Genomic DNA, 24,349 nt, shown 5'->3' with positions numbered 1-24,349 from the left:
CATTCAAAGATAGAGAAGGCGATCCCACTTTGTATAGGCAGCTCATAGGGTCCCTAATGTATTTGGTCAATACCAGGGTAGACATTTGTTAAGCTGTCAACACCCTCTGTCAGTTCATGGTGGAACCAAAGAGAGCGCGCTGGGTAGCAGCAAAGCATGTTTTCAGATATATATGAGGAATAGTCGAGCATGGACTAATGTACACCCAAGGCAATGACATCAGGCTTAGTGGATTCATTAATACAGATTGGGCTGGAAGATCAGTAAATCGGAAAAGCACCTCTGGGTATTGTTTCAACATTGGATTAGGAATGACCTCCTGGTGTAATAGGAAACAAAAATTTGTAGCTCTGAGTTCAGTTGAAGCTGAAGCTAAATATATGGCAGCTAGCACAGCTTCGTATGAAGCCATATGGCTTACGAAATTGCATGTGAATCTATTCAGGAGAAGGATGGAAGCGACCAATATTTTGTGTGATAACCAGAGGTGCATCAAGCTCTCAAAGAATCTAGTTTTTCATGATTGGTCGAAGCACATTGACATCAGGTGTCACTTTATCAGAGACTATGTCCAGCGAAGAGCAGTACAATTACGGTACACTCTAATAGGAGAACAAGTGGCGAGCATTCTCACCAAGGCTCTAGGAAGAACAAAGTTTGTTTATTTCAGGGAGAAGATGGGGATGATTGAGAATCTGTTTTAGTAGCAGAAGCAGATAGCGCAGGGAGTTGCAGTGTAGCAATTAGCAGTGGCAGTGCTGTGGGCAGTATATAGCAGCATATCGAGAGGGAGCTGCAGTACAGATGCAGCAATGATAGTGGCGGTGTCATGGGCAGAAGTACAGGTTGCAGCAGCGCAGTGGATGAAAAAAGCAAGTCGAGCATCAGCAGCAAAGAGGACCGATGTCGTGGATCAATGTGATACTTCTATTGGGAAGTATTGCTAGAGCACATTCCTCGCTAAGAGGGAGTGTTGATTTTGGGTAAGGTCTAGAATACATGAGATCTCCAAGGCCCAGAAATCATTTGGAGAAATTTCACCCAGATGATGAGTTATTAATATAATTAATATTTTTAGTTGTGCTCCTAAGTCTAAACTTAGGAAAATAAAAATATTAATGGATATTAATAAAGATATGGGTGAGAAGCTTCTAAGAGAGGAGGATCAAGTCTGTTTTAATTTTAGCCATTGATTAGGGACTTGATCTCAGTGATTGATTCATCAACAGGAAAAGTATAAGAGAAGACTTGAGAGTCATTTGGAGACACAACGGGCAAATACTCAACAACCCGAGGGAAATCGATTCTTAAGAAGAAAGAGTTCGACTTCAAAGGGAGAGTTGTAGGGTGAAGGAAGAGGAGGGTTTCAGCATCAGTTAGAGACTGAGGAGGAGGTGATGCAGTGCCTTAGAGAGACAGCGCAAGCAGGGATGCAGTCCTCACGCAAATGATGCAGGGGTGACGCAGTGAAGGCTAGAGGGTCTCTGGGGTGTCAAAATTTCTCCTAGTTGAGGAGGAAGATTATCTCAGGTGTTTTTTTGAAGGTTTCTCTATGTACTGCAAAATCATTCCTTGTAAAGAGATTGTTGTTGAAGAATAATAAATAAACCCTCATCTGCTGCACCAGTTATCTCGCATTGGGTATTTCCGGGGACAACCATCCAAAAATAGTTGTGTTGATGTGATTGATTCTTATGCTTGTGTATCACTATTATTTTCTCTATGCTATTATGTGATAACTGTAGTAGAATTTATTTTAATGTTTACTGAAGGGTTTTGTAAATAACTTATTGTAGAAGATAACTAGGAGAAATAAATCAGTTACTGCAGTAGAATTTCGTGTTAGAAATTTTCACAAATCAACGTTTCACTTACAATTAGTTTATTTTTAAATTATTAGAGAAAGAACAAAAAACATCAATCAACACATCACAAAAACAGTACACAACAAATTTTTGGTGGGAACCCTTCCAGGAGAAAAACAACCAGTTACCAAACACTTCTCTAAGATTTTTAAGAGTACAAAATATGCTTCAGCCCCAACTCCCTAGTACTCTAGAAAAGCATTCAATTTACCAGCGTCAACTAAAAGGATGCTCCAATGAACTATTAGCTCCAACTTGCCCTTGCACCACCCTGCCACCTTGAAGTGTTCTCAGACTACATCTTGAAGGAGACTTCAATCTCCTGCCTTGCACCACCCTACCACTTTGAATTTGATAATAAAATAGATAGGCAATTGTGGGCTCTTGTACTAGGGATAATGGCCCACTTACAAAGGAAGTCAATCAACCCTTGTGTGCTTCAAATATACAACAAAAGACCGAACTTCCTTAATTGTTGCAAATACTGATGTGACAATGACAGAACCATGGATAATGTACCTCGGATCTGTTGATATAAGAATAGGACTAACCTCTGCCTTATCTATCCTCAATGCCTGTCTTGATTGCTAAAGAAGATTTGATATAGATTAAAACAAAATCTATGCAATTTGTAGTGTTAAAAAAAGGAGCAATACAATTTTCCCATACTTCTCATATCAACAGAAGATCAAAGTATAAATTAATTATGTAGAGTGACAAATCTTAAGCTAGGACTTCACGTAAACTCTGCTTGATAATGGCTTCTTGTACAAGGGTTTAAATGGCTCACAAGAAGTGCATGTAGTTACTCGAGTAAAGTACCAAAAACTTCTTCAGCAAAAGATGCAATAGGCCGAAACTTTCTAGAGAAGTTACTTCAAGTCTACAACAACTTATCGAGCCAAAATTCTCCAGACTTCTTCAAAATTTGGTGCCTCTTTTCTCAATAGAGTTGATATTTAAGAGCAATAGAGAATTTCTCGTCATGGTAATTACTTGTGATTGTGTTATGTATTTATTTTTCATTTAGTTCTTTACTTCATTCATTAGATCATCAAGAAATTACACAAATCCAATACAAAATACAATAGACCCTAGAGATTAAGCTCCAAGCGAGGGCAAAACGCACAAGGGGAAAACCCGTCAATCCTTTCCTTATAGAATTTTTGCCAACAAGAGAAATCCAAGTCAAACTAACCAGTGATCCAAGTGCTAAATCAGCCCTCTGAATGCAGCATCATCATGGTAGAATGTGTCTCTGAAACTTACATCAATATATGACTTTCAAGTTTGCATTAACCATTGGAAATGTATCTTGGGAAAACACTGAACATGTACCATAGAAGACTTGCATCAACGACAGAATACATAGCATAGGGAACTCGCATCAGCCACAGAAATGTGTCATAGGTAGCATTGCATCATTCACAGGAAATCCACAGAAAAAGTATCATACGTATCTCGCATTATACACAAAAGGTAACTCTTATTTGCCTCATATCATATGCCACAAAGAAACTAACATTTGTCTCATAGTATAGACTACAGGAACTTCGCATTAATCTCAGAATATGCACCACAGGAAACTACCTCAGATGACTCGCATATATAACTCATAACTCACCATAGAAGACCAACAAATTACTTGCCAAATGATTGAGGATACACCCCAATTTATAGTTCTTTCCATATGTCAAAAGGTCATGTCCATTGGGTAAGCCGACATGAACTTTAGGAGGGCCGATTTGGAAACATAGAGGAATAAATAACATTTACAAAATTCAAAATTTTCTTTCTTTTTATAGGGTCACAAAGAACATGACCTTTTGATTTTTTCATTTTGCTCTCACAAGAAATACATATTGATACAAATACATTAATTATGAAGGTCGAACCTAGTTACAATTTCAACACTCCCTCTTAAGTAGGGAGGTATTCATAATGACTTCTCAACATACTCTAAATTTGAGAACTTCTATAGGAAAGGATCCAGATTGATAGGCATCATCAAGCATCGTCATAACCAGCATTGTCAATTACAAAATAGCAAGGCTTTGAATGACAAGCTCTATGTCTCCACTATATCAAAGCACAATGCTGGGAGGCATACATTTGGACACCACCACCACCGCCTCTCAAGGCACATACCCCATCCGAATGTTCACCGGGTATGTCCTTACAAGACTATTCTTATCTTGGATTCCCAATCCTCAAAGAATTTGGGTCCTCCCTAGAACTACTTTTATCTTGGATACCCGGACCTATCCTCAAAGACTATCAATCCTCGGGACTGCTACCCACCGCTTGTGAGTGACACCCATAGGACATTTTTTTCTCCTAGATTGTCTTCAGTCGGCAACCTCTTGTAGCCAACAAATAGCTCAATGTGCCACCATCTCCGCCACTTGAGCCCACCATTATGTGTCCTCGCCTATCTATTATGATCATATGTTTCAAGGTGGGCCTTCCAAACCTAAAGGTATGGCTTTCATTATGTAGTTGGGTATTTTTGCTTGCTTATCATGGGCACTTCTAGGCATGGATTAGTGGGAGGATTTGGCGGAAAGAATGGCTTGGTTTGTATTCTTGTCCCCTTGTCCAACTGGGTTGTTAACCTTGGATCCTAATCCCATGGGATCTCCTTTATTGTGTTGGAAACAGTGTTGCGGGGGAGCGCCCCCCCCCCCTCCCCCCTCGATCCCACTCCCAATTCATGCTCCGGACGGCAGCGACTTGGGAGCTGGTCGGGAGCGCGCTCCCAAAATCAATCCCGAAAAGGGAGCGATTTTGGGAGCGCGCTCCTAAAAAAAAACACCCCCTGCCTTTTCGGGAGCGTTTAGCCTTTTTTACATTTTTTTTTTTGCAGTAATGTTCCAAATCTTCATTTTCATCCTTTTACTTAAATTTTTAACACTACCATGAAATGACTTAGGATGTTTGAGAGTGGTTCCGATCTCATTGGATTTCATATGGAGAAAGTAGAATTTTAGATTTCATTCCAAATCCAGTAGACTTATCAGTTTTTCAGGATTTCAAGATTGCAATGTCAATGTTTCCATTGAAATTAGGGTATGAAACTCATATTTAATCAAGAGCACCAATCCCTCTATGTACCTTGATGTTAGTGACATTGGTTTTCAAACTCCTTTATCATGACCCTCCTAAAAATCTACGCATCACTCAAACAAATTCTTGACTTGACATGCTATGCTTTTTCTATCTTATGTTAATGCTTAGAGGGTGATATTAATGACAAAGATACCTATACAGATACAAAGGTAATGGATACCTCTGGATATTAATGCGTAAAGGGTGATATTAATGACAAAGATCTTGATTTTCCAACAAGACTAAAAAATTAGACATTTCTCTTGGTGGCAAGAGGCCCAAGCATAAGCAATAGATAATAGATTTACTTGTCTTTTTTAGTTTCTAGTAGCTTTTATAACTATTGACTCTTTCATATTTATTATGATATTTTTTTAAACAATATATGACAATTTAAGTTTGAAGTTGGCAATTATAACTCACTAGTAATGAATTATGAATATGATGCTTCATGAAAGCTCAAAGTCGTTTCATTTCATTTTATAACATTTCATTTCATGTTAGATATTATTTGTTGTAATGGTTACACTTAGCTTACAAGTACAACTTTGGTGATCAATGATGATAAATGTTTATATTGAATTTTGAAAGCTTGAAACTTTAAGATTGATGAATCACGAGACTTAATATGTTGTATGTTACTATGTTACTAACTTGTGGACATGGTTGATGAAGATTATAACTTCTAGATGATTGTTGTTATATGGTTCAATCTATGTTTTTTTATGTTTTTCATATCTAATTCATAATTCTACATGTTTTTGTTGACATATATGTATCAAAATATAAAAATATGAAAATTATATATATTATATAAAAAATGCTCCGGGATTCGCTCCCAAACCAGGAGCTTTTGAAAATGTCGCTCCCGCTCCCGTTTTCGCTCCTGCTCCCCGCTTTCGCTCCCGCTCCCAAGTAACACTGGTTGGAAAAACTAAGAGAGAGGGTGAATCAATATTTCTTTTCAATTGTTATTTTTGCCAGTTAGATCACTTATATTTAGAACACAAAATGAACAATGAGAATAAATGCTTTTATTAATTTCTTCTTTATAATAAATCAAATACAATATATATAGGGCCCCAACCCTAGACGAAGACACTGATATTCAATCTCCCATGCTCCAACCTGTATTTGCCAAGCACCGACTTAGACTTCCAAGGCTCCAACCTTGTCAATTTTGAGGCACCAACCTCAAGGGCTCCAACCCTATATCTAGTTCAGGTTTCTTGAGGACTCCGATCCTTTAGGGCTTCAACCCGCGGCTTCAATTTGTCAAGATAAGTTTAATATTTCTTCAAGGCTCCCAATATCTTCTACAACCAGCCCTGACAATAATCTTCACCTTCAAGGCTTCAACAATGCCTTTGATCTCCAAAGGACTTAGCTCATCAATGACAACTTTATCTTCTCAGAAGGTGTCTCCACAACTCTTCATGTTACCCAGACAAAACTTCTTCAAGGTCACCTCATGATGGCTTCAATGCATCATGGTCTTCAATGATCTCCACAAATCTTCAATATGTTACTTCACAAGTTTCTCCAACTCTGCCCTATTCTGTTTTCAAGAGAAGACTTCAACAAACTCTATTTGTCCAATCCCAATAAATAAACACTTCGACCACAACAACCATGACAACTTCGACCATGGCAGCTTCAACAACAGCAGCTTCGACCACGGCAACTACGTCAACTTCAACCACGGCAACTACGACAACTTCGACCATGGTAGCTTCAACCACGGCAACTATGGCAGCTGCAATAGCTTCGACCACCGCAACTATGGCAACTTCAACCACGATAGCTTCAACCTGGCAACTACGGCGACTTCAACTATGGCAGTTGCGAACACGACAACTAAGGCAGCTTCAACCACGGCAACTTCGACCACGACAACTTCTCTGCTCCTAGCTCAAACCTGTGGGAGACTATTTAACCCAAGAATAATTCCACAAACTTGTCTTCCTTGCTTTTCTAGGCTGCGGCTACTTTTCTACCTCCTGTCTTGTCTCCACCGAAAAATCTAAGCTTGAATGGACAAATTTAGGTTTATATTCATAGTGGTTTTTCCATATTCTGAAGGGACACGTCTCTTTGCCAAGGGTGATGAGCCTACTCTAGTTGGCTTGGATAGTTTGACAATTTTTGACATATGCTAATTTCAAAACTTGATTTCTCTTCAACAGTAAGGAATTAGGAGGCAAGTGAGTACTCATTGGAAAGTTTATGACCTCCTCTATAAGCTGATATAGTATTTCCTTCAAGATATACCTCTTATGATGGAAATTTAATTTTTCTTTCATCATATGCATATTGTTTCATAACAGCCCTATTAAAGAATTTCTTTTATGGAATTAGAGCATCAAGTGGATTATAATTTTTTCACTATTTTGACATGCTAGTGCATGTGATCTTCATGCATTAGGATTGCATACAAGGACTAGGGTTTCTTTGACATATTCATACATCTAGGGTTACTAGATTAGGGCTTCATCACATGGGAATTATGAGCATCATTCAACAAGGCTAGGGTGCCTTTTCAATATGTCTTCATGGGCATCTTCAACAAGGTAACTTCTTTCTTAGGGCATCTCCAACAAAGCTTGGGCAATGCATATAAGGGCAAGTTATTGGCTTGCCATCATTAATGACCAACATGGCTAGCTTCAACAATGCAAACATGATATCATAATGACATCATTGCTAGCGCTTTGTTATGGAAAGTGCATCTAGAATTTCATTAATATATACATGCACCTAGGGTCTAGTCAAGTAGTTAGGGTTTAGGTCGCGTGGGGTTCGCACAATATCCAGGGTTTGTTTCAACAATTCAGCTATGGTGCCATCAATGACAACTTTATTCAACATATTGGCTACTAGTTTTAGGAATGGCACTACATGAGAAATCTCGATTTTGGTCCCACTTCCCAACACCACATACATCACTCCCCTCTGCTCATTATAAACACTTTCTACAAATTTCCCATCTAAGTCCACATTTTTCCATTGGGTCCATAAGGAGCTAGCATCCCCTCCCCTTGCCCACAGTTTGGGTTGGGCTTGGAAAGATGCCCTGGAGGTTGATGCAACTAAAAATAAAGTAAAAAGCATGATTTGGCCACTCTCAATAGGAAACACACCATAAAATGCAAAAGATGGTCGACACATACAAATTTAGCAGGTGGGCAAAAGCCAACATGAGCTCTACCCCTATCATCATGGCCATCACTTTGGTTCCTAGGGTCCTTGTATTGGCCCCCTGCATCACTAAGGAGCCCATGATTGTCCCAACCCCTGGTTAGGAATGAACTGCCCAACCTTAAAGGGGGTATTCATTGCTATATCATTCACATCATGCTCTCATCCCCTAGAGCCCCGAGTAGTTATAAAAGAAACATCAATAAAAGGCAAAAGGCATATGAAGAAGGGTGGAAAAAAAAGGCCGGGGTAACTCATGTACCATGATTTCTCCCTCCTACATCTATACACCCGAGTGTGGGCTTTCTTCATCATAGCTACCCTTGTACCATGGCATGTGGCTTGGAGCCTTCCCCTGATGCCCCACTCTGTTCCATCATTATATCACAAAACACCTGCCATATGACGGATGTATCATGGACCTATCACTCCCTTAGAGGTTGAAACCAACTAATAGGGTCCTTGATTAACCTCCTTCTTGAACTTGGAAACACTTGTACACTCTAAAGCCCATTATGGAATGGCATGCCTTTATAAAGTGCCCACTTGGTTCTATGATTTGTAAGCTTATTTGCTTAATTGCACTAAAGAATTGTTGTATTGGAAGGTGAGGATATGCATTGGATCTTATACAGGTTTGCATGTGGGTCTTCATCTTGGGGTTTGGTCACCCTATACGGCGTCCAAGTCATCAAGAGGGTCATATTGGCATTTATAGGGTGTGCGTTGAGAGCCATTGGGCTCCACTATAGCATAGAGCAGATAGCCATGCCATGGATCCTTCAACACCATTCATTGTTCGCTCGCGTCCCACTTATTTGATGATGATGATGCACCTAGACCACCTTGCTCAGTCGGCGACACTCTTGCACCACACACTTGCCAGTTGATCCAGGGCCCAAAAGGGGTTGTGTCTCACCATGGGAGACAGAGGGAGGGCTTGCATCATTGTTTTAGCCCTTGCAAATGGGATACATGCTTGTTCGATTCAATTGGAGACCCAAGAGGATGATTTTGTGCCCCCATAGCCACTTAGGGACACCATAGCTCATTTGCTTGGAGATCAAGGGGCCATCCTCTTCATCACTATTTTTGTAGCCCTTCTATTCATTTTGCACATGTTGGACTTCATTTGGCTTTCCAACAACCCTCTTAGCTACTTATCTATCATTTCGGCCTAATTGAGAGGCTAATTATTCTTATTGTGGAGCTATTTGGTGGGCTTGTCACCAAAGGGATGTTATTTTGCACAATATTATTATTACAGGGGCATTATTATGCATAATTAGGCCATTCAAATCCCTTGGAGGATCATATAAATATGAGAGAGCTTCATTTGATCTCTCATCATCACTTGGAATGGTATATCTTTGGAGAAAAGTACTTGGACCTGCTATTGTTGGATGATTTGGATGTTAATTGATGCATTTGATATTTGGAAGATTGTTATCATGTTTTGCAGCTTCATTATTGCAAAACAAATGGATGGATATAATCTTTTTGTCATGTAAGTGCTTTCTTATGCGAAAATTTTCATGCTTTATGTCTAATGTATGGATGTTATTCTTGGATTATGTTTGTGCCCTAATTATTGGGCGAAATTCATAAACACATATAATCTTGGATCGTTCTATATACTACTCATCTTGGCAAGAAGATCGAACTATGCCTAGGGGTGGCTTAATACCTTTCACCTTGGAACTCCACTAATTTGTCTAAAGACGTATAAATTTCTCTTGTAACCTAGTTGCTGCATCTCTAGCCAAAATCCTAAATCAATTTCACTTTGACTCCATTCTCCACAAATGGCTAGGCACTAGTCTCAATCCTTGATGATCACTCTAAATTTCCCTACCTTCCACAATTTTTTTGCATTAACCCTAGAGGGCAAAGCTAGAGCATCCAACAAATTCCATTAGAGACATCATCTTGCTCAGCGATTTGGCTAAGAACTGCATTGGGGTGTCCACCACATGTCCTCCAAGTTTGAAGTCAATCCCATAGCCAGTTTGTGAAATACACCAAGGCCTAGGTTCAAAATCGTTTCGCTTTTGGTCCTTCTAGGTTAGCGACACTCTTAGGAGTCCTTTGTGCTTGAAAACTCAAAGGAAGTTCATCAATTGTAGAGAGCTCTGACACAGAGGGAGAGCTCTGATGTAGTAACACAGAGGGAGAGCTCTGACGCAGTGACGCAGAGGGAGAGCAGTGACGCAGTGTCGCAGAGGGAGAGCTCTGACGCAATGGCGTAGAGGGAGAGCTCTGATGTAGTGACGCAGCTCCTAGAGGAGGTGATGTAGTTCCAGTGCAGAGCTTGGAGCAGCCATCGCTGCCCAACACTGGGAACAGCGCAATCACCTGTGGGGTTTGTTCATCTGTCTCTGGATAGAGGTACTTCTGCCGAGTTTATTCTCTGTTGGGTGAGCCAGATTTGGCACCCTAGTTGTATTCATAAATCTTCTTAATAATACAAACCCTCTATATGTTGCATCCGTTTTCCCGAATTGGGTTTTTCTGGGGATGATTGTCCAAAAATAATAGTGCCCCTTGTGTATTTGTCTCATTTTATTTCAGTGTGTAGTCTGCAATAGTGTTTTCATCGTTATTTAAATAATTAAATAACTTGCTGAATGTAAAAAACAAGTAGGAGATGGTAAACTAGTGATTGCGGTAGGATTTTTGATGTGTAGATTCAGAAATTTTCATTACAACTGGACCCAACATGCCCCTACGGCGGCCTTGACACAAATTGATGGATAGTAGCTAATTCAAAGCCCAGATGAGGATGGTCTCACATTGATAGACTAGGGAGGGCTTGTTCCACCCAAGAAGCTCTCAACGATAGTGCAAAGGAGGCCATTCATAGCAGTTGGAAACCCATGGAGATCACTTTGTGGTGTCCCAATTGGATCTTGAGCCCTCGCAGGAGGCAATGAGGTGAATTTGAGGTCCAACCCTCAAATCATCGACTTGGCATACTTCTACACCACCTTGGACACCTCATCACCCTTGGACATGCCATTTACAACACTTTTAATTGAATGATGTTACCCTATAGATCTTATGGCTCACACATGAGGGCAAACTAGGGAATATTTCACAGAGCTAATGGGTTGGCTTTTAATCCAAGCATGTTTAGACATCAAACATTTTTTAAGGGCTTGCACTAGGCTAATTATAGTCCTAATCCTCATATAAATAGAGGAGAGATTCATCATTTTATATCATCGTCCCTTGGACATAATTTCAGCCTCATAGAGATTTTGGCCTTTTTGGAATCTTGTGGAGATGTGATTCTATGGAGTACTTGCTACTCGGAGCTATTTCTTTGGCAATGGAGATGTTACTTTGAATCAATAAAGGATTATTCATGCATTTTTTCTTGTAAGTAAGCCTTGTATTTGAAAAGTCTTTGTTCTTGTGTCTAATGTATGGAATGAATTGTTATCTAGGATTTTTCTATTATGCATTTATTATTGAAGATCAATTGTATAGAATCTAGATAATGACATTGTATGCATTATTCATCTATGAAATGTGAATGACAATCCCCTTGGTGAATCTTTAAACTAGCTTTGCCAAGTGACCATGATCCCTCACAAAATTAATAGCTATGGTTTGAGCTGGGGCTTGAAAATTCTCTTACTCCTTACCAAGATTTAGCCCATTTTCAATCTCATAGACTCCATCGTCCCAAGCATTAGGAACTGGCTTTGTCACTTGGTTGATCACTCGCAAATTCAACCCTAAACTCATTCTCTATACTTTTTCTGATTTTCAGTCCTCTTAAGGTCAAGTCGCTAAATAGGGCTAGGGTGTGAGTTGATCTAGAGTTGGAATTTTGGCTTGTGGAAGGATGCAACATTGAAAGGAGCCTTGATTGTCTCAAAATCAACTCCCTTTAGTGGCCAATCCATCCATTCTAAGCCTGAATTCTCTTGCCCAAGGTAGATTTTTCCCTAGGCTTCAACTTTGGGGCATATTGAAGGTCTCTTCATCCATTTGATAGCTAATAATCATTGTTGGGAAACCTTTTCTTGGCCTCTTCATTCTAGGCTAATTCATTTGGCTTGCTATCCCTCAAGCCCTAGATCAATTGTACCCTAAATAGGAATTCTTAGAGGATGTGGGTTGCCTTTCTTAGCTTGTTGAACCTTGTTCTTAAGAAGAGTTGTCCTCTATAAGCCTCTCTTGTCACCTTGATCCTTTATTTGATATATCTTTGGGTGACCTATCAAAGGGAAGACTCCCAGTGGTGAAAGTCCACAAAGAGTAAGAGGTAGTGGCTGTGTTGACAGTGGGCCACACCTCATTTTTGTCCCTTGGTCTAGTTTTTGCCTTTTAGGTTACCCCTCACAAGACCTACTTGATTTTTAGGCAACATTGCACAATGGGAACATGTGGATATATTCTTACAAAGGTGGCATATTTCAAGCTTTTTGCACAATTCTATGCAAATAGCACAAGCATTTTTAAAATGAGATTCATGGTTGTATAAGAAATTCCTTGCTTTGAGCTTTCCAAATGAGCTCTTGACCAAAAAAGATTTATGTTTCGAAGAAATAAAGGAAACAGAGATAAGATAAAGCACAGCACAATGCAAAAGAATAGACATTATCCACTGTGGACAATATGTCATGACTCATTACCTACCATACATAGAAATCTTGCAAACAGATTACCAGAAACAGGTATAAATTTAAAAAATTACAATCCTTGTTCAAGTAAATGGCTAATCAAGTACCTTTTAATGACAGCTTCCATAGTCCTGACAACTGTCTCACTGTGACATAGAATTCTGAGCTCTTCAATCAGTTTTGAGAATTGCAGCAAAGAATCTCTACATAACATAACTTAGCAATTGTCACGACTGGACTTTTTCAACCTCAAAGGTCATAGTTGTGATTGACATTTAACACTGATAACAAACATAGAAATCTGGAATATAACCTTGCTTCAGGTGTTATGTTCAACTCCTCATGACTGATTTCCTCTGCATGGATGAACTGCACGATATAGGTTCTTTAGATGGCATATCAATAATTTCATATACCATGCACAACTAATCTAAGAAAATTCTTCACATGCAAACCTAGTTTTTCATCATACATACTAACTGTTGAAAATTGCACACATTTAAAAATTACTCGTAATATGAACACCACGACTGAAACGATATACAACAGTAAAAGGGCGTTTCACAAAGTTAAGGCCATAGACATGATAGAGTGGAGATATGATCATTTATTAATTATATAATGAGGTCTGTTGATTTCAGGTAGCATCGGATGTGCTCTAGCCACGAAAATTGGCGGAGAGCCTAAAGCACATGAGATCTCTAATACTCAGAAATGGTTTGGGCAGATTTTAAACAGTTTGGGAGATATTAAAATAATTAATATTTTTAATGGAGTCGCCAAGTCTAAACTTAGGGAAAATAAAATATTGATGTGAATTAATATAAAGCTGTGTTAGAAGGGTCCAAAAGTCATGGATCAAGCCAAAATTAATCTTAGCCATTGATTAGGGACTTAATCTCGGCCATTGAATTGTCAATGAGAAAAGTATCAGAGAAGGCTTGAGGGTCACTTGGAGAACACACCGAGTTGATCAAGATTTCGATTTTCTAGGGCAGGGTTTGCTGAGGAAGTCGAAAGAGTGATCAAAGTTGCAGCTGAGGGACAGTGAATACAGAAGCAGAGAGGCTGAGAGGGTACCGGGAGAATCAGCGCAGAAGCCGGGAGAGAGGGACGCAGAGCCAACCAGAGGCCACACAAAGCCAGCTAGGTCCCACGCAGAGGCAGCTAGGAGCTGCGCAGTGCCTCAAAGAGCCAGCGTGGGTGACATAGAGGCTCTAGAGGCTGACGCAGTGCCTCCAGAGGTTGACGCAGGGGTTATTGCGCTGACGCTGGGCCAGGAAGGGCTGATGCTGGGCCAGGAAGGGCTGACGCAGTCCCTAGAGGCTGACGCAGGGGTTTTCGTGGGGCAGATTGATGCTGGGAGTTGTCGAAGTGTTTATCCGGGGTTTCAGCTAGAACATCTGTCTCCAACTGAGAGGTATTACTGCTGAGATTATTCTTTATTGGGTGAGATGGTTTTGGCACCCAGATTGCATTCAAAAACTGCATAATAATAAAACCCTCAGATAGTTGCACCGGTTTTCCTGCATTGAATTTTTCCAGGGACATTGGTCCAAAATGTGTGTTTGTTTTGTTTCCTTCAATTGATGATCTGTAATGTGTTGAGCATGTACTTGTATTTATTTTCAGTATTTACATGGTAAATAACTTGTTAACTAATCATAACCAGTAGGCAGAAATAAATCAAAAAAGTACATGAAGGGTTTCTAACAGTTAGACTTAGAATTCCAACATGGTATCAGAGGGTGGTTGCAGATCATAGGAGAACTAAGGACATCAATGGAGCAAAGCAGCAGCAGCAGAAAACAGTTGTCCCAAGTGACAAAAGTTGTTCCTAGCAAAGAAGCAGCAAGGAATGGGTGACATAGTGCCTGCGTCATCAAGTTTGAGTTGGGAAGAGGATTAACGCAATGGCAGAGGGGAGCAGACTCGACCTACGCAGTGCCTGATCATCTTTCTCAGTCAGGAAGGATTGACGCCCATGGCTAGGAGGTGCGAATCTTGCTGGTGCCAGGATTGCGCAAAGCCTAGAAGCTCTAACCTTCAGTTTGCTGGGGCTTAAGAGGCTGTGGGTAAGTTGCAAAGTGAAGCTGGTGAGGTACTTTAGTCAGAACAGTACCTAACAGGACAAGACCAAGGAGGAGGGAGTTGCTACCGAGGATTTCTAGCCAATAAATCTGGATCAGTGGCGCAGCTGCACCAATGTTGCAAGAAGCGCCCCCCCCCCGGCGGTTCCAAGCCCCGCACGGAAGTGCCTAGGAAGCGTGGCCCGAAGCGGCGCTTTCGAATTCGGAATCGCCGCTTCCTGGAGATTTGGAAGCGCGGTACGGAAGCGCCGCTTCTAGGCCTCCGAAGTGCGCTTCGGACCTCAGAAGCGTGACACTTCGGAGGAGGAAGCGTACGCTTCTGTACGCTTCAGAAAGGAGGCCGCGCGCAAGGCAAAAAAACAATTTTTTTTTTAATTTATGTTAACTTAACATAAAGGGGGTGGGTTAGGGTGAAGTTAGAGTGAGATTAAGGTGAGGAATGAAAAGAATAAAGCCCCCATTCATTCCTCATTTTCTCACTTTGAGTTTATGAGAGTTGGAAAAGAGAAGAGAGGAGAGGAGAAGACAAGAGAGGAGAGGGGAGGAGAAGAGAGGAGAGCTTGGAGGAGTGAAGGAGGAGGAGCTAGGAGAAGGAGGAGGAGCTTGGAGCAAGAGCTTGGAGGACTTCATCTACAAGAGCTAAAGAGGTAAGTTCAAACCCCAAACTCCCTTATTTTTTTGACAATTTTTTTGTATTTTTCTCGTCCCTCTCCTACTCTTTCCCATTGTTTCTACTTGCTCCTTTACTTACAGGTTGTCCACCACCTATATCCATATTCCAAGATGGTGTTCTTTTGGCTAATATGTATTATTCCACTCTGGGTTTTAATGATGGCAAGGGGGAATAGAAATAGAAGGGATGAAACACAAGAGGACATTGGTCCCAATATGAGTGACCCAATGTATGATGAGGAGGAAGGGTTTGAAGAGGAAGGGGATGAACCTGAAGAGGACACTGAAACACAAGATGGGAAAGCTACATCAACACCCTTGTGGAACTATGTGACCAAACTTGATGGGGGAAAGGGTGGTGGATCTTACAAATTTGTGTGCCCTCATGGTTGTCATGAAGGAAAACCATATTGTGGTTCATATACCCGTTTGAGGAGGCATCTTTGTGGGGTGCTGGACAGTGATGAAAAAAAGGGCCCTGTGGGGGTACAAATTTGCCCAAACATTTCAACTAAAGAAAGAAGAAAATACATCCAAATAGAGATGGTTGCACAACAAAAAAACAAGAAACAAAGAACTCATTCTGAATCAAGTGCAACCTCTAAATTTGGTAGCTACTCATCTCCTCATGGTACTTCTGCAAGCTCTGGAGGTAGAAGAACAATAGGGGATTTCCTTAATGTTGCTAGGAGGGATGATGTGGATGGAAAGATAGTCCGTTTTCTTTATGCTTGCGGTGTACCATTCAATGTGCTTCGCTCTCCCTATTGGCATGAAATGGTAAAGGCCATCAATGAAGCCCCAAAAGGATACAAGGCCCCCATCTATGAGAAAGCTAGAACAGTGTTATTAGAAAGAGAAAAAGCTAAGGTTCAAAGAGCTTTGACACGTTTTACAAATGAGTGGGTAGATTCTGGGGTATCCATTGTATCAGATGGGTGGACAAATATTAGAAACCAACATTTGATAAACGTTCTTGGTGTTTCTTCTAGTGGTGCAGTATTTATTACATGTCATGACTCCTCCTCCATCACTGCATCTGCACAAAACATTGCAGATCTCCTATTGAAATCAATCAAAGATGTTGGTCTGAATAATGTGGTTCAAGTGATCACAGATAATGCAGCAAATTGTAAGGCAGCAGGAAAAATTATTGGGCGTACTCATCCACACATCTTTTGGTCTGGGTGCCTGGTTCACACATTGAACCTTTTGATGCATGATATTGTGAAGCACAAAGAATGTGGGTGGACTACTGAGCCTTACAGGAGAGGGAAGCAGCTCATTAAATTCATCACATGGCATACAAGGGTAAACTACTTCTATGGCACTTACTCCAAGTTGCAATTGCTTAAAATTGCAAAGACAAGATTTGCTAGTTATTACCTTACCTTTAGGCGGCTAGTGAAGGTGAGACAAGCTTTAACTAATCTGGTGTGTGCTAAAACATGGGATGAAATTAACACTGACATAGATGGTGCTAATGCAGTCAAGGACACTGTTCTTGACAGTTACTTTTGGTCACAGGTTAAATATGTTTTGCAATTCACCAAACCAATTTATTACATGATCAAGTTTGCAGATTCAGATCGACCAATAATTGGGGAGGTGTATGAGCAAATGGATAGCATGTTGGGGCGGATTAAAGACATTGTTGAGCCTAGAGATACCACCTTGTACAATTATATTCGTGTAGAGGTGCAAAACCGATGGGAAATGCTAAATGTTCCATTGCATGCATTAGCATATGTTTTGACACCTAAATACTATCATCCATCATGGCTTTCAACACCAGCACCTGGGCGGGGGAAGCAGGAGAAAACCACACCAAGATCAAGAGGTTCACAGAAAATATATGGCTGCATTGAGTAAATTAATCCCTAATGAGGAGGAGGCTGCATTGGTACGGAGACAGGTGAGCAACTATACGCTTAACACTGGTCCATTTGGGAGCATGCATGCAATTAAAGATCGAGAGACTTTTTCTTTTCTTGAGTGGTGGAACATGCATGGAGGGGGTACTCCACTTCTACAGGCTTTGGCATTGCAGGTGCTACCACAGGTGGTAAACACTTCTTCTGTAGAGAGGTGTTGGAGCTCTTATTCTTTCATCCACAGTGTTAAAAGGAACAGGTTGAGTTTATACCGGGCAGAGAGCTTGGTTTATGTTCATTACAACTTGCGATTGTTGTCCCATTACTGTGAAGATGCAAAGTCTAATAAAGACCTGTTGATTTGGGACAAGAATCCAGAGGAGCCCAATTTGGAGGATCGAGTGTTGCGATTAGAGCAATTAGAGGATGCTCTTATCCAGGTATGTCCATTGTGGTATGAATTTTCCAATTTTTCCTTATAAAGCATTTCTCTAATTCATGTTTTTTATTTTTTTGTTAACTAGTGTTTTTTTTGCATGAATTTTTTGAGCGATTCCAGGATGATGATGATCGTGTTGATATGCCACCCCCACCCCCATTTGTTCCCTTGGTTCCTAGGTTCCATGGTTCAACACCAACAACAGGGGGTTCTTCTTCATCAGTTTCAGTGCCACTTCCACAACTTCCATCGACACCATCTTCTTCATTGCCACCATGTGGAGGCCCCGGCCCGCCGACACGTTCTGTTCGTGGTGGAAGGAGGAGAGATTAGTAGATATATTCACAGTCTACTACCTTTTGTCATAGATTACCCATTAGACTTGTAGGCTTGTGAATTTGAATTTTGAACCTTTTTTGTCTTGGCGGTGACCAAGTGACATATTTTGTAAACATTATTATTTGAATTTTGGACATGACAAATGTTGACAATTGCTTACTTGCTAGATAAATCATAATATGCTCTATGTTTTATGTTTTATAATATGCTTAAACGTTTTATGTTTTATAATATGCTTAAAAATTTGATGTATGTTTGTAATAGCTAGAATATAGATGATTGTTGTACATACTAGTAACTACAATGGAATCATGGATGCCATATCTATCTTGATTTATGCAAAAATATGCATGTTTTCATGTCTTCTACAATTAATTTGCTATTTGGGATGTTTGTTTTGAGTATAAATGCAAAAAAATATAAAATATATATATATAGCAGACGCTTCCACGGACGCTTCGCTTCCTAGATTTTTGGAAAATGACGCTTCTGCTTCCAAAAAACGCTTCCGCTTCGCTCCCGCTTCGTGCAACATTGAGCTGCACTAAGGATCGGAGTGGGGGCATCTCGACATTAGCAAAGGGGTTTCCAGGAGGGAAATCGAGGCTCAAAGGGAGTCACACCGAGAACTTCCAGAAGGGAAGTAGAGGAGCAGCGAGATGGCAGTGAACGAGGTAAGAGACCAAGACAGACTGAACGAAGCCTCAAACTTCGTAGTCTAGGAGGCCAAAATCTTATCCATTCTAGACAGGAACCATCTCAAGCAATTCATCTTGAGTACAATAGCGGTCCTAGTTGACTCGGCTGATAACGATAAGTACGAGGATGCAATGGAAAAGGCCAAGAGCATCATCCTTGACGGGGTCAAGGACCATGTAGTACCACACATTGCCGAGAATAATACAACAAATGAGATGTGGGAGGCCCTAAAGAAGTTGTATCAGCATACTTCCGTGCAAAGGAAGACGCTACCAGAAAATCAACTGCAGTCATACCAGATGTAGAAGGGAGAACAGATCGAGAATTGATGGTGAGAACAACCCCAAACGCAGTCTTAGAAGATTGGGAGGTGTTTTTCCAGAGCATATTGGGTAGGGCGACCCTTCCAGATTGGGAGGAAATGTGGGCGGCTCTTCGCTAAGAAGAGGTCAAAAGGCTAAGCAAGGTGGGAAGCAGCAGCAAGGGGATTAGAATCAAGAAGGAGGAAGAGGAGGATGTTGCCCTAGCATCTGAGGGAAAGCAGGAGAAACAGAAGAAGAAGGACCTCTCCAGGGTCAAATGCTTCAACTATGGGGAACTGGGTCACTATGCGAGCTAATGTCCGAGGAAGAAGAGCAAGGGAGAGGCTTCCAAGACCAAGGTTGCGCCAGCAAGGGCGGAGAATGAATTGGAGACAGATGATGACTATGCCATGAGTGCTCACACGCCACTTGAGCGGAAGTCAGGAGACATCGAGCTGTAGTCAGACGGACCACAGGCAATGAAGGGCAGGATCCTCGAGGTACCCAACCTCTTGGATTATACCCTGCTACGGGAACCCCAAAGAGGAGTAGCAGGACTGGCAGATGTCGATAGAGACGGATGCGGATGAAGTGAGAGAGGAAGCTACAATGCAGGAGTCCCAAGATAGCGTGAGGCAACAATGTGAGATGCACAGAGTTGTGGCAGTGGCACAGAGGTCAAAGAGGGAGCACTTGTCATTAACAAAGGGAGCTTCAGCATCGGGAGTTTTTCTAGCTTGACGGAGATGTCAGAGTGGGAGATCAATTACTTAATTCTCAGTAACTGAGTTGCAGTGCAGTAGTTAGCAGTGGCAGTGCTATGGGCAGCACGATGTAGCATGATGAGAGGGGTTGTAGTGCAGATGCAACAGTGGCAAGGCCATGGGCAACAGCACAGATGCAGAGGGAGCTGTCGTACAAATGCAGCAGTGGTAATGGCAGGGCCATGGGTAGCAGTACATGATGCAGCAGCGCAGAGGATGTTGGGCAGCAAGCCTAGCATCAACACAGGGATCGATGTTGGATGATTAGGGTGATGCTCAGTGAGAAGTATTACTAGAGCATAGTCCTCGCTAAGAGGGAGTGTTGATTTGGGATAGCATTGAATGTGCTCTAGCCACAAAAATTGGTGGAGAGGCTAAAGCACATGAGATCTCCAATACCCAGAAATGGTTTGGGCAGATTCTAAACAGTTTGGGAGATATTAAAATAATTAATATTTTTAAAGGAGTCCCTAAGTCTAAACTTAGGGAAAATAAAATATTAATGTGAATTAATATAAAATTGTGTTAGAAGGGTCCAAAAGTCATGGATCAAACCAGAATTATCCGTTGATTAGGGACTTAATCTCGGCCGTTGAATTGTCAACAAGAAAAGTATAAGAGGAGGCTTGAGGGTCACTTGGAGAACACACCAAATTCATCAAGATTTCGATTTTTTGGGGCAGGGTTTGCTGAGGAAGTTGAAAGAGTGATTAGAGTTGCCGCTGAGGGGCAGTGAATATAGAAGCAGAGAGGCAGAGAGGTTACCAGGAGAATCAGCCCAGAAGTCGGGAGAGAGGGATGCAGAGCTAGCCAGAGGCCACGCAGAGCTAGCTAGGGCTGACCAAAAGGCAGCCAGGAGTTGCGCAGTGCCTCAGAGAGCCAGTGTAGGTGACGTAGAGGCTCTAGTGGCTGACGCAGTGCCTCCATAGGTTGATGCAGGGGTTATTGGGATGAAGTTGGGCTGACGTTGGGCCAGGAAGGGCTGACGTAGTCCCTAGAGGTTGACTCTGGGGTTTTCGTGGGGCAAATTGGAGGTGGGAGCTATCAAAGTGTTTATTTGAGGTTTCAGCCGAAACATCCGTCTCCGACTTAGAGGTACTACTGCCGAGATTGTTCTCTGTTGGGTGAGCCGATTTTGGCACCTAGATTGTATTCAGAAACTATATAATAATAAAACCTCAGATAGTTGCATTGGTTTTCCCGTATTGGGTTTTTCTGGGGACATTGGTCCAAAAACAACGGTGTCAATTGTGTTCTTGTTTAGTTTCCTTCAGTTGATGATATGTAATGTGTTGAGCATGTACTTGTATTTATTTTCAGTATTTACATGGTAAATAACTTGTTAATTAATCAGAACAAGTAGGCAGAAATAAATCAGAAAAGTACATGAAGGGTTCCTAACAGTTAGACTTAGAAATTCCAACAAGGTCATAATCCAATGTTAGGGGCCTATCTAAGGTTGGCCTTAACCTGGTAATTCATTAATAGATTATAGACATCTGACAGTTAAAATGGTCTAAGATAACAGTTGGGCTTCAATATACCTTGATGTATAAAAAATACACACCAGAATATGCTAAAACATTTACGAGACCAAAACCAATCATTTTCATAACAATAAGATTGTCTAATTTATTTACAAAGGCAAGCATCTTATATTATAGTGGAGAATGATAAAATTAGAGTAGTAATATCATTGTTTAAATAGGAGACAATTCAGTTGGTTTCCACTTGAAACATATAAGCAACATCTCAGTCTTAGCTCTAAATTCAAGACACAATAAGATAAGATAATTTTACTAACGTCCAACAAATGACCACAAATGTAGGTCAATGGGAATGACGAAGAGTACAATCGGTATGAAAATACAATGTGGGAGTGCAAGCACAGCATCTAGAAAAAGCTCTTCACTAGTAGTTCTGCCATGACATGCATATAAAAATATAAAAGACTCTGGCATGATACAAAATAATCAATATCCTACCAAAGAAGAATGAGTCAAAAAGGAATATCAAGAAATGGAGCTAAAGATGTCAAGGGCTCATAAGTCTGATGACCGATGGTAACAGAGGCGAACTGGGCACTAGCTTGATATCGAAGTCTCCTAGAATCAACAGTAAGGTCCGATGGTATGATCCTATGGAGGATCTCTGCGGAAGGGGTACTGCTAGCATCTAAGGTAAAAAAAAAAAAAAACTTTGATACACCAATTCATTCTGTTGACGATTGCTCAACCACGTCAGCCTTAAATATAACCAACTTTCCAAATAAAAAGGTGATCGATACATTAAAAGTTGTCCTGTATCATATTTTTTGTGAAAGTGATCCCTGTTAGCTTAAATAATGATCCATATTTTCCTGCCATCTTGTTTTACCGTTGACAGATATCCTCAGATCTACCCCTTCCAAGTCAATGTTTTAAAATTCAAACTTGGCCTCAAAATCAAGTGTCAATGCAGACATGGACTGATCTGATTTTAATGACTTGGTTTACTAGAAAATACATAAAATATATAAATTTTAATGAAAATTATATTTTAAAGTTTCCGAACCATGATTCCAAAAAAATAATGAAATTTTGAAAGAGAACATTACAAATAAATGTACAAGAACATCTAAATGACAAAAATAAATGACCAGCAATGTTCCGCCATTGCGTATGTTGGGATCACATCATTAGTATCAACCTTTGCCTCTTGTATACCCTTCACTTCTATGTATACCTTGTGGTCATTGAATAGTCAATAATTAATAATATTTTTTTGCTCCTAAAATCCGTCTAACGTTCACTTGTTGAGGACCCTCTCAACTCAAGACATTCATATAAATAATGACCCTCATATCCTCCTCTAGTAGGGATTTTGTGGCTTAAAACAGGTCATCGTGGCATTTTCGCTATAACTTTTTTTCTTGCGAAGCTTCAAACGCTGAAATTAAAACCCATTTGAGCCGAAGTCGTGGTGAACCTCATCACCAAATTTCAGATCTTGTTTCGCTATATTTTCGGAGATATGATCTGAGGAAGTTAGGGTTTTTGCAGGCTCCCGAATTCCATGTCAAACAGGTGACGTTGGGAAAATCGTCATAACTTTCTCTCTGAGCATTGGATTAAAATTTCGTAAATAGTCACAGAAAGAGGACGGACTGTAGTTTGTTCAGTAGCGTTTTCAGGACCTAAGGTCGCAACAATGACATGTGGCACTTCGTACAAGTTCGCTCTACTGAACCAGGCTATAATCAGGACATCATGGGAGATTGGGCATAACTCTTTCTTGAAGAATCCAATCTTGATCAGACCTATGGTGTTGGAAAGAGGACCCAAAGGGCTATGACAGGATGAAATTTCAAACCTTGGAGAGCCGAAATTACATAGATACAACAGATTCAATATTGAGCTCCTAGATGGAAAGAAAAAACACGCATTCAAGGATCACTGCACTAAGGACCACACATCCACAGTCAAGGTTGAGTCTCCTACAGCAAGGTATGTATGATTAGTGTTTACATTTATCTTTTGAGTATCATCTCTAACATATGTTTTCGCAGGACAACATAAGTATATACAGTGTCTCGGTTATAGCTGCATGTCTCTATATGTCACAATTAGTTTTTCGGATGTCCTATTCTTGATACTACACATTTATGCCACATATTCTTGATGCTACGCCACGTTTGCTAAATCTATATGATGTTGTAAGTTCATTTTACTTGTCTTGTCATAGTTGATGGAATGGTCTCTGTTGTTGTACTTAGAACTTGGTCCATCACAAGTCTAGGGTCCATCATCTATTTTTATTGTATATATCTTTAGGTCAGTTTTGGATATAGTCTTGCATAGAGTCTAGGCCTATATCAAGGGTGGGAGTCTTTTTCTACTGCTGCAACAAGTCAACAACAAAAGTGACAAGCACACTTTAGGTATACATTGTAATTTTAATTTGTATTTATTCATTATTATGCACTTACATGTGTTTTGCAGGAAGAGGTAAGTTGAAGGGTATTTTGCTTTTGTTTTGGGATTGGTTTCGCCAGGCAAATTTTGCATGCAGGTAGAAGAAGATTCAAGTAAAACTTCAAGCAAGAATTCAAGAGCTGAAGTATCAAAGCAAAGGAGGCATCGTAGCGGGACATCCTTTGAAGACATGACAACCATCTACATATTGTCAAGAAGTATCAAGGCCAAGAGTCAACGCGACATCCTTTGAAGACATGACAACCATCTGCATATTGTTAAGAAGTGTCAAGGCCAAGAGTCATCATTGTAAAGTTGTAACAGAGTCATTTGTAAAAGTGTCATCATTGGAAGAGTCATTATTGTAAAAGAATCAATCTGCCTAGAGTCGAAAAGGCATTGTTGGGAGGTA

The 24,349-nt window shown here is 40.6% G+C and overlaps 1 protein-coding gene across 8 annotated transcripts in view; it reads right to left on the bottom strand.

Annotated features, from left to right (window-relative positions):
• Positions 1 to 24,349, bottom strand: part of LOC149185706 (uncharacterized) — a 398,327-nt gene that overhangs the window by 88,463 nt on the left and 285,515 nt on the right. For all 8 annotated transcript variants that reach the window (XM_089410782.1, XM_089410779.1, XM_089410778.1 and 5 more), the window contains 2 exons: positions 13,119 to 13,174; positions 12,913 to 13,008 (listed from right to left, as the gene is read on the bottom strand). In XM_089410782.1, coding sequence (XP_089266908.1) covers positions 12,913 to 13,008; positions 13,119 to 13,174 — 152 coding nt within the window. The remainder of the gene's footprint in view (positions 1 to 12,912; positions 13,009 to 13,118; positions 13,175 to 24,349) is intronic.

The sequence above is a fragment of the Pinus tabuliformis genome, chromosome 3_1, assembly GCF_031772625.1.
Source record: "Pinus tabuliformis cultivar Carrire ecotype Pingquan chromosome 3_1, CPIR1, whole genome shotgun sequence".
Lineage (NCBI taxonomy): Eukaryota > Viridiplantae > Streptophyta > Pinopsida > Pinales > Pinaceae > Pinus > Pinus tabuliformis.
This window is presented reverse-complemented; position numbering and strand designations above follow the sequence as displayed.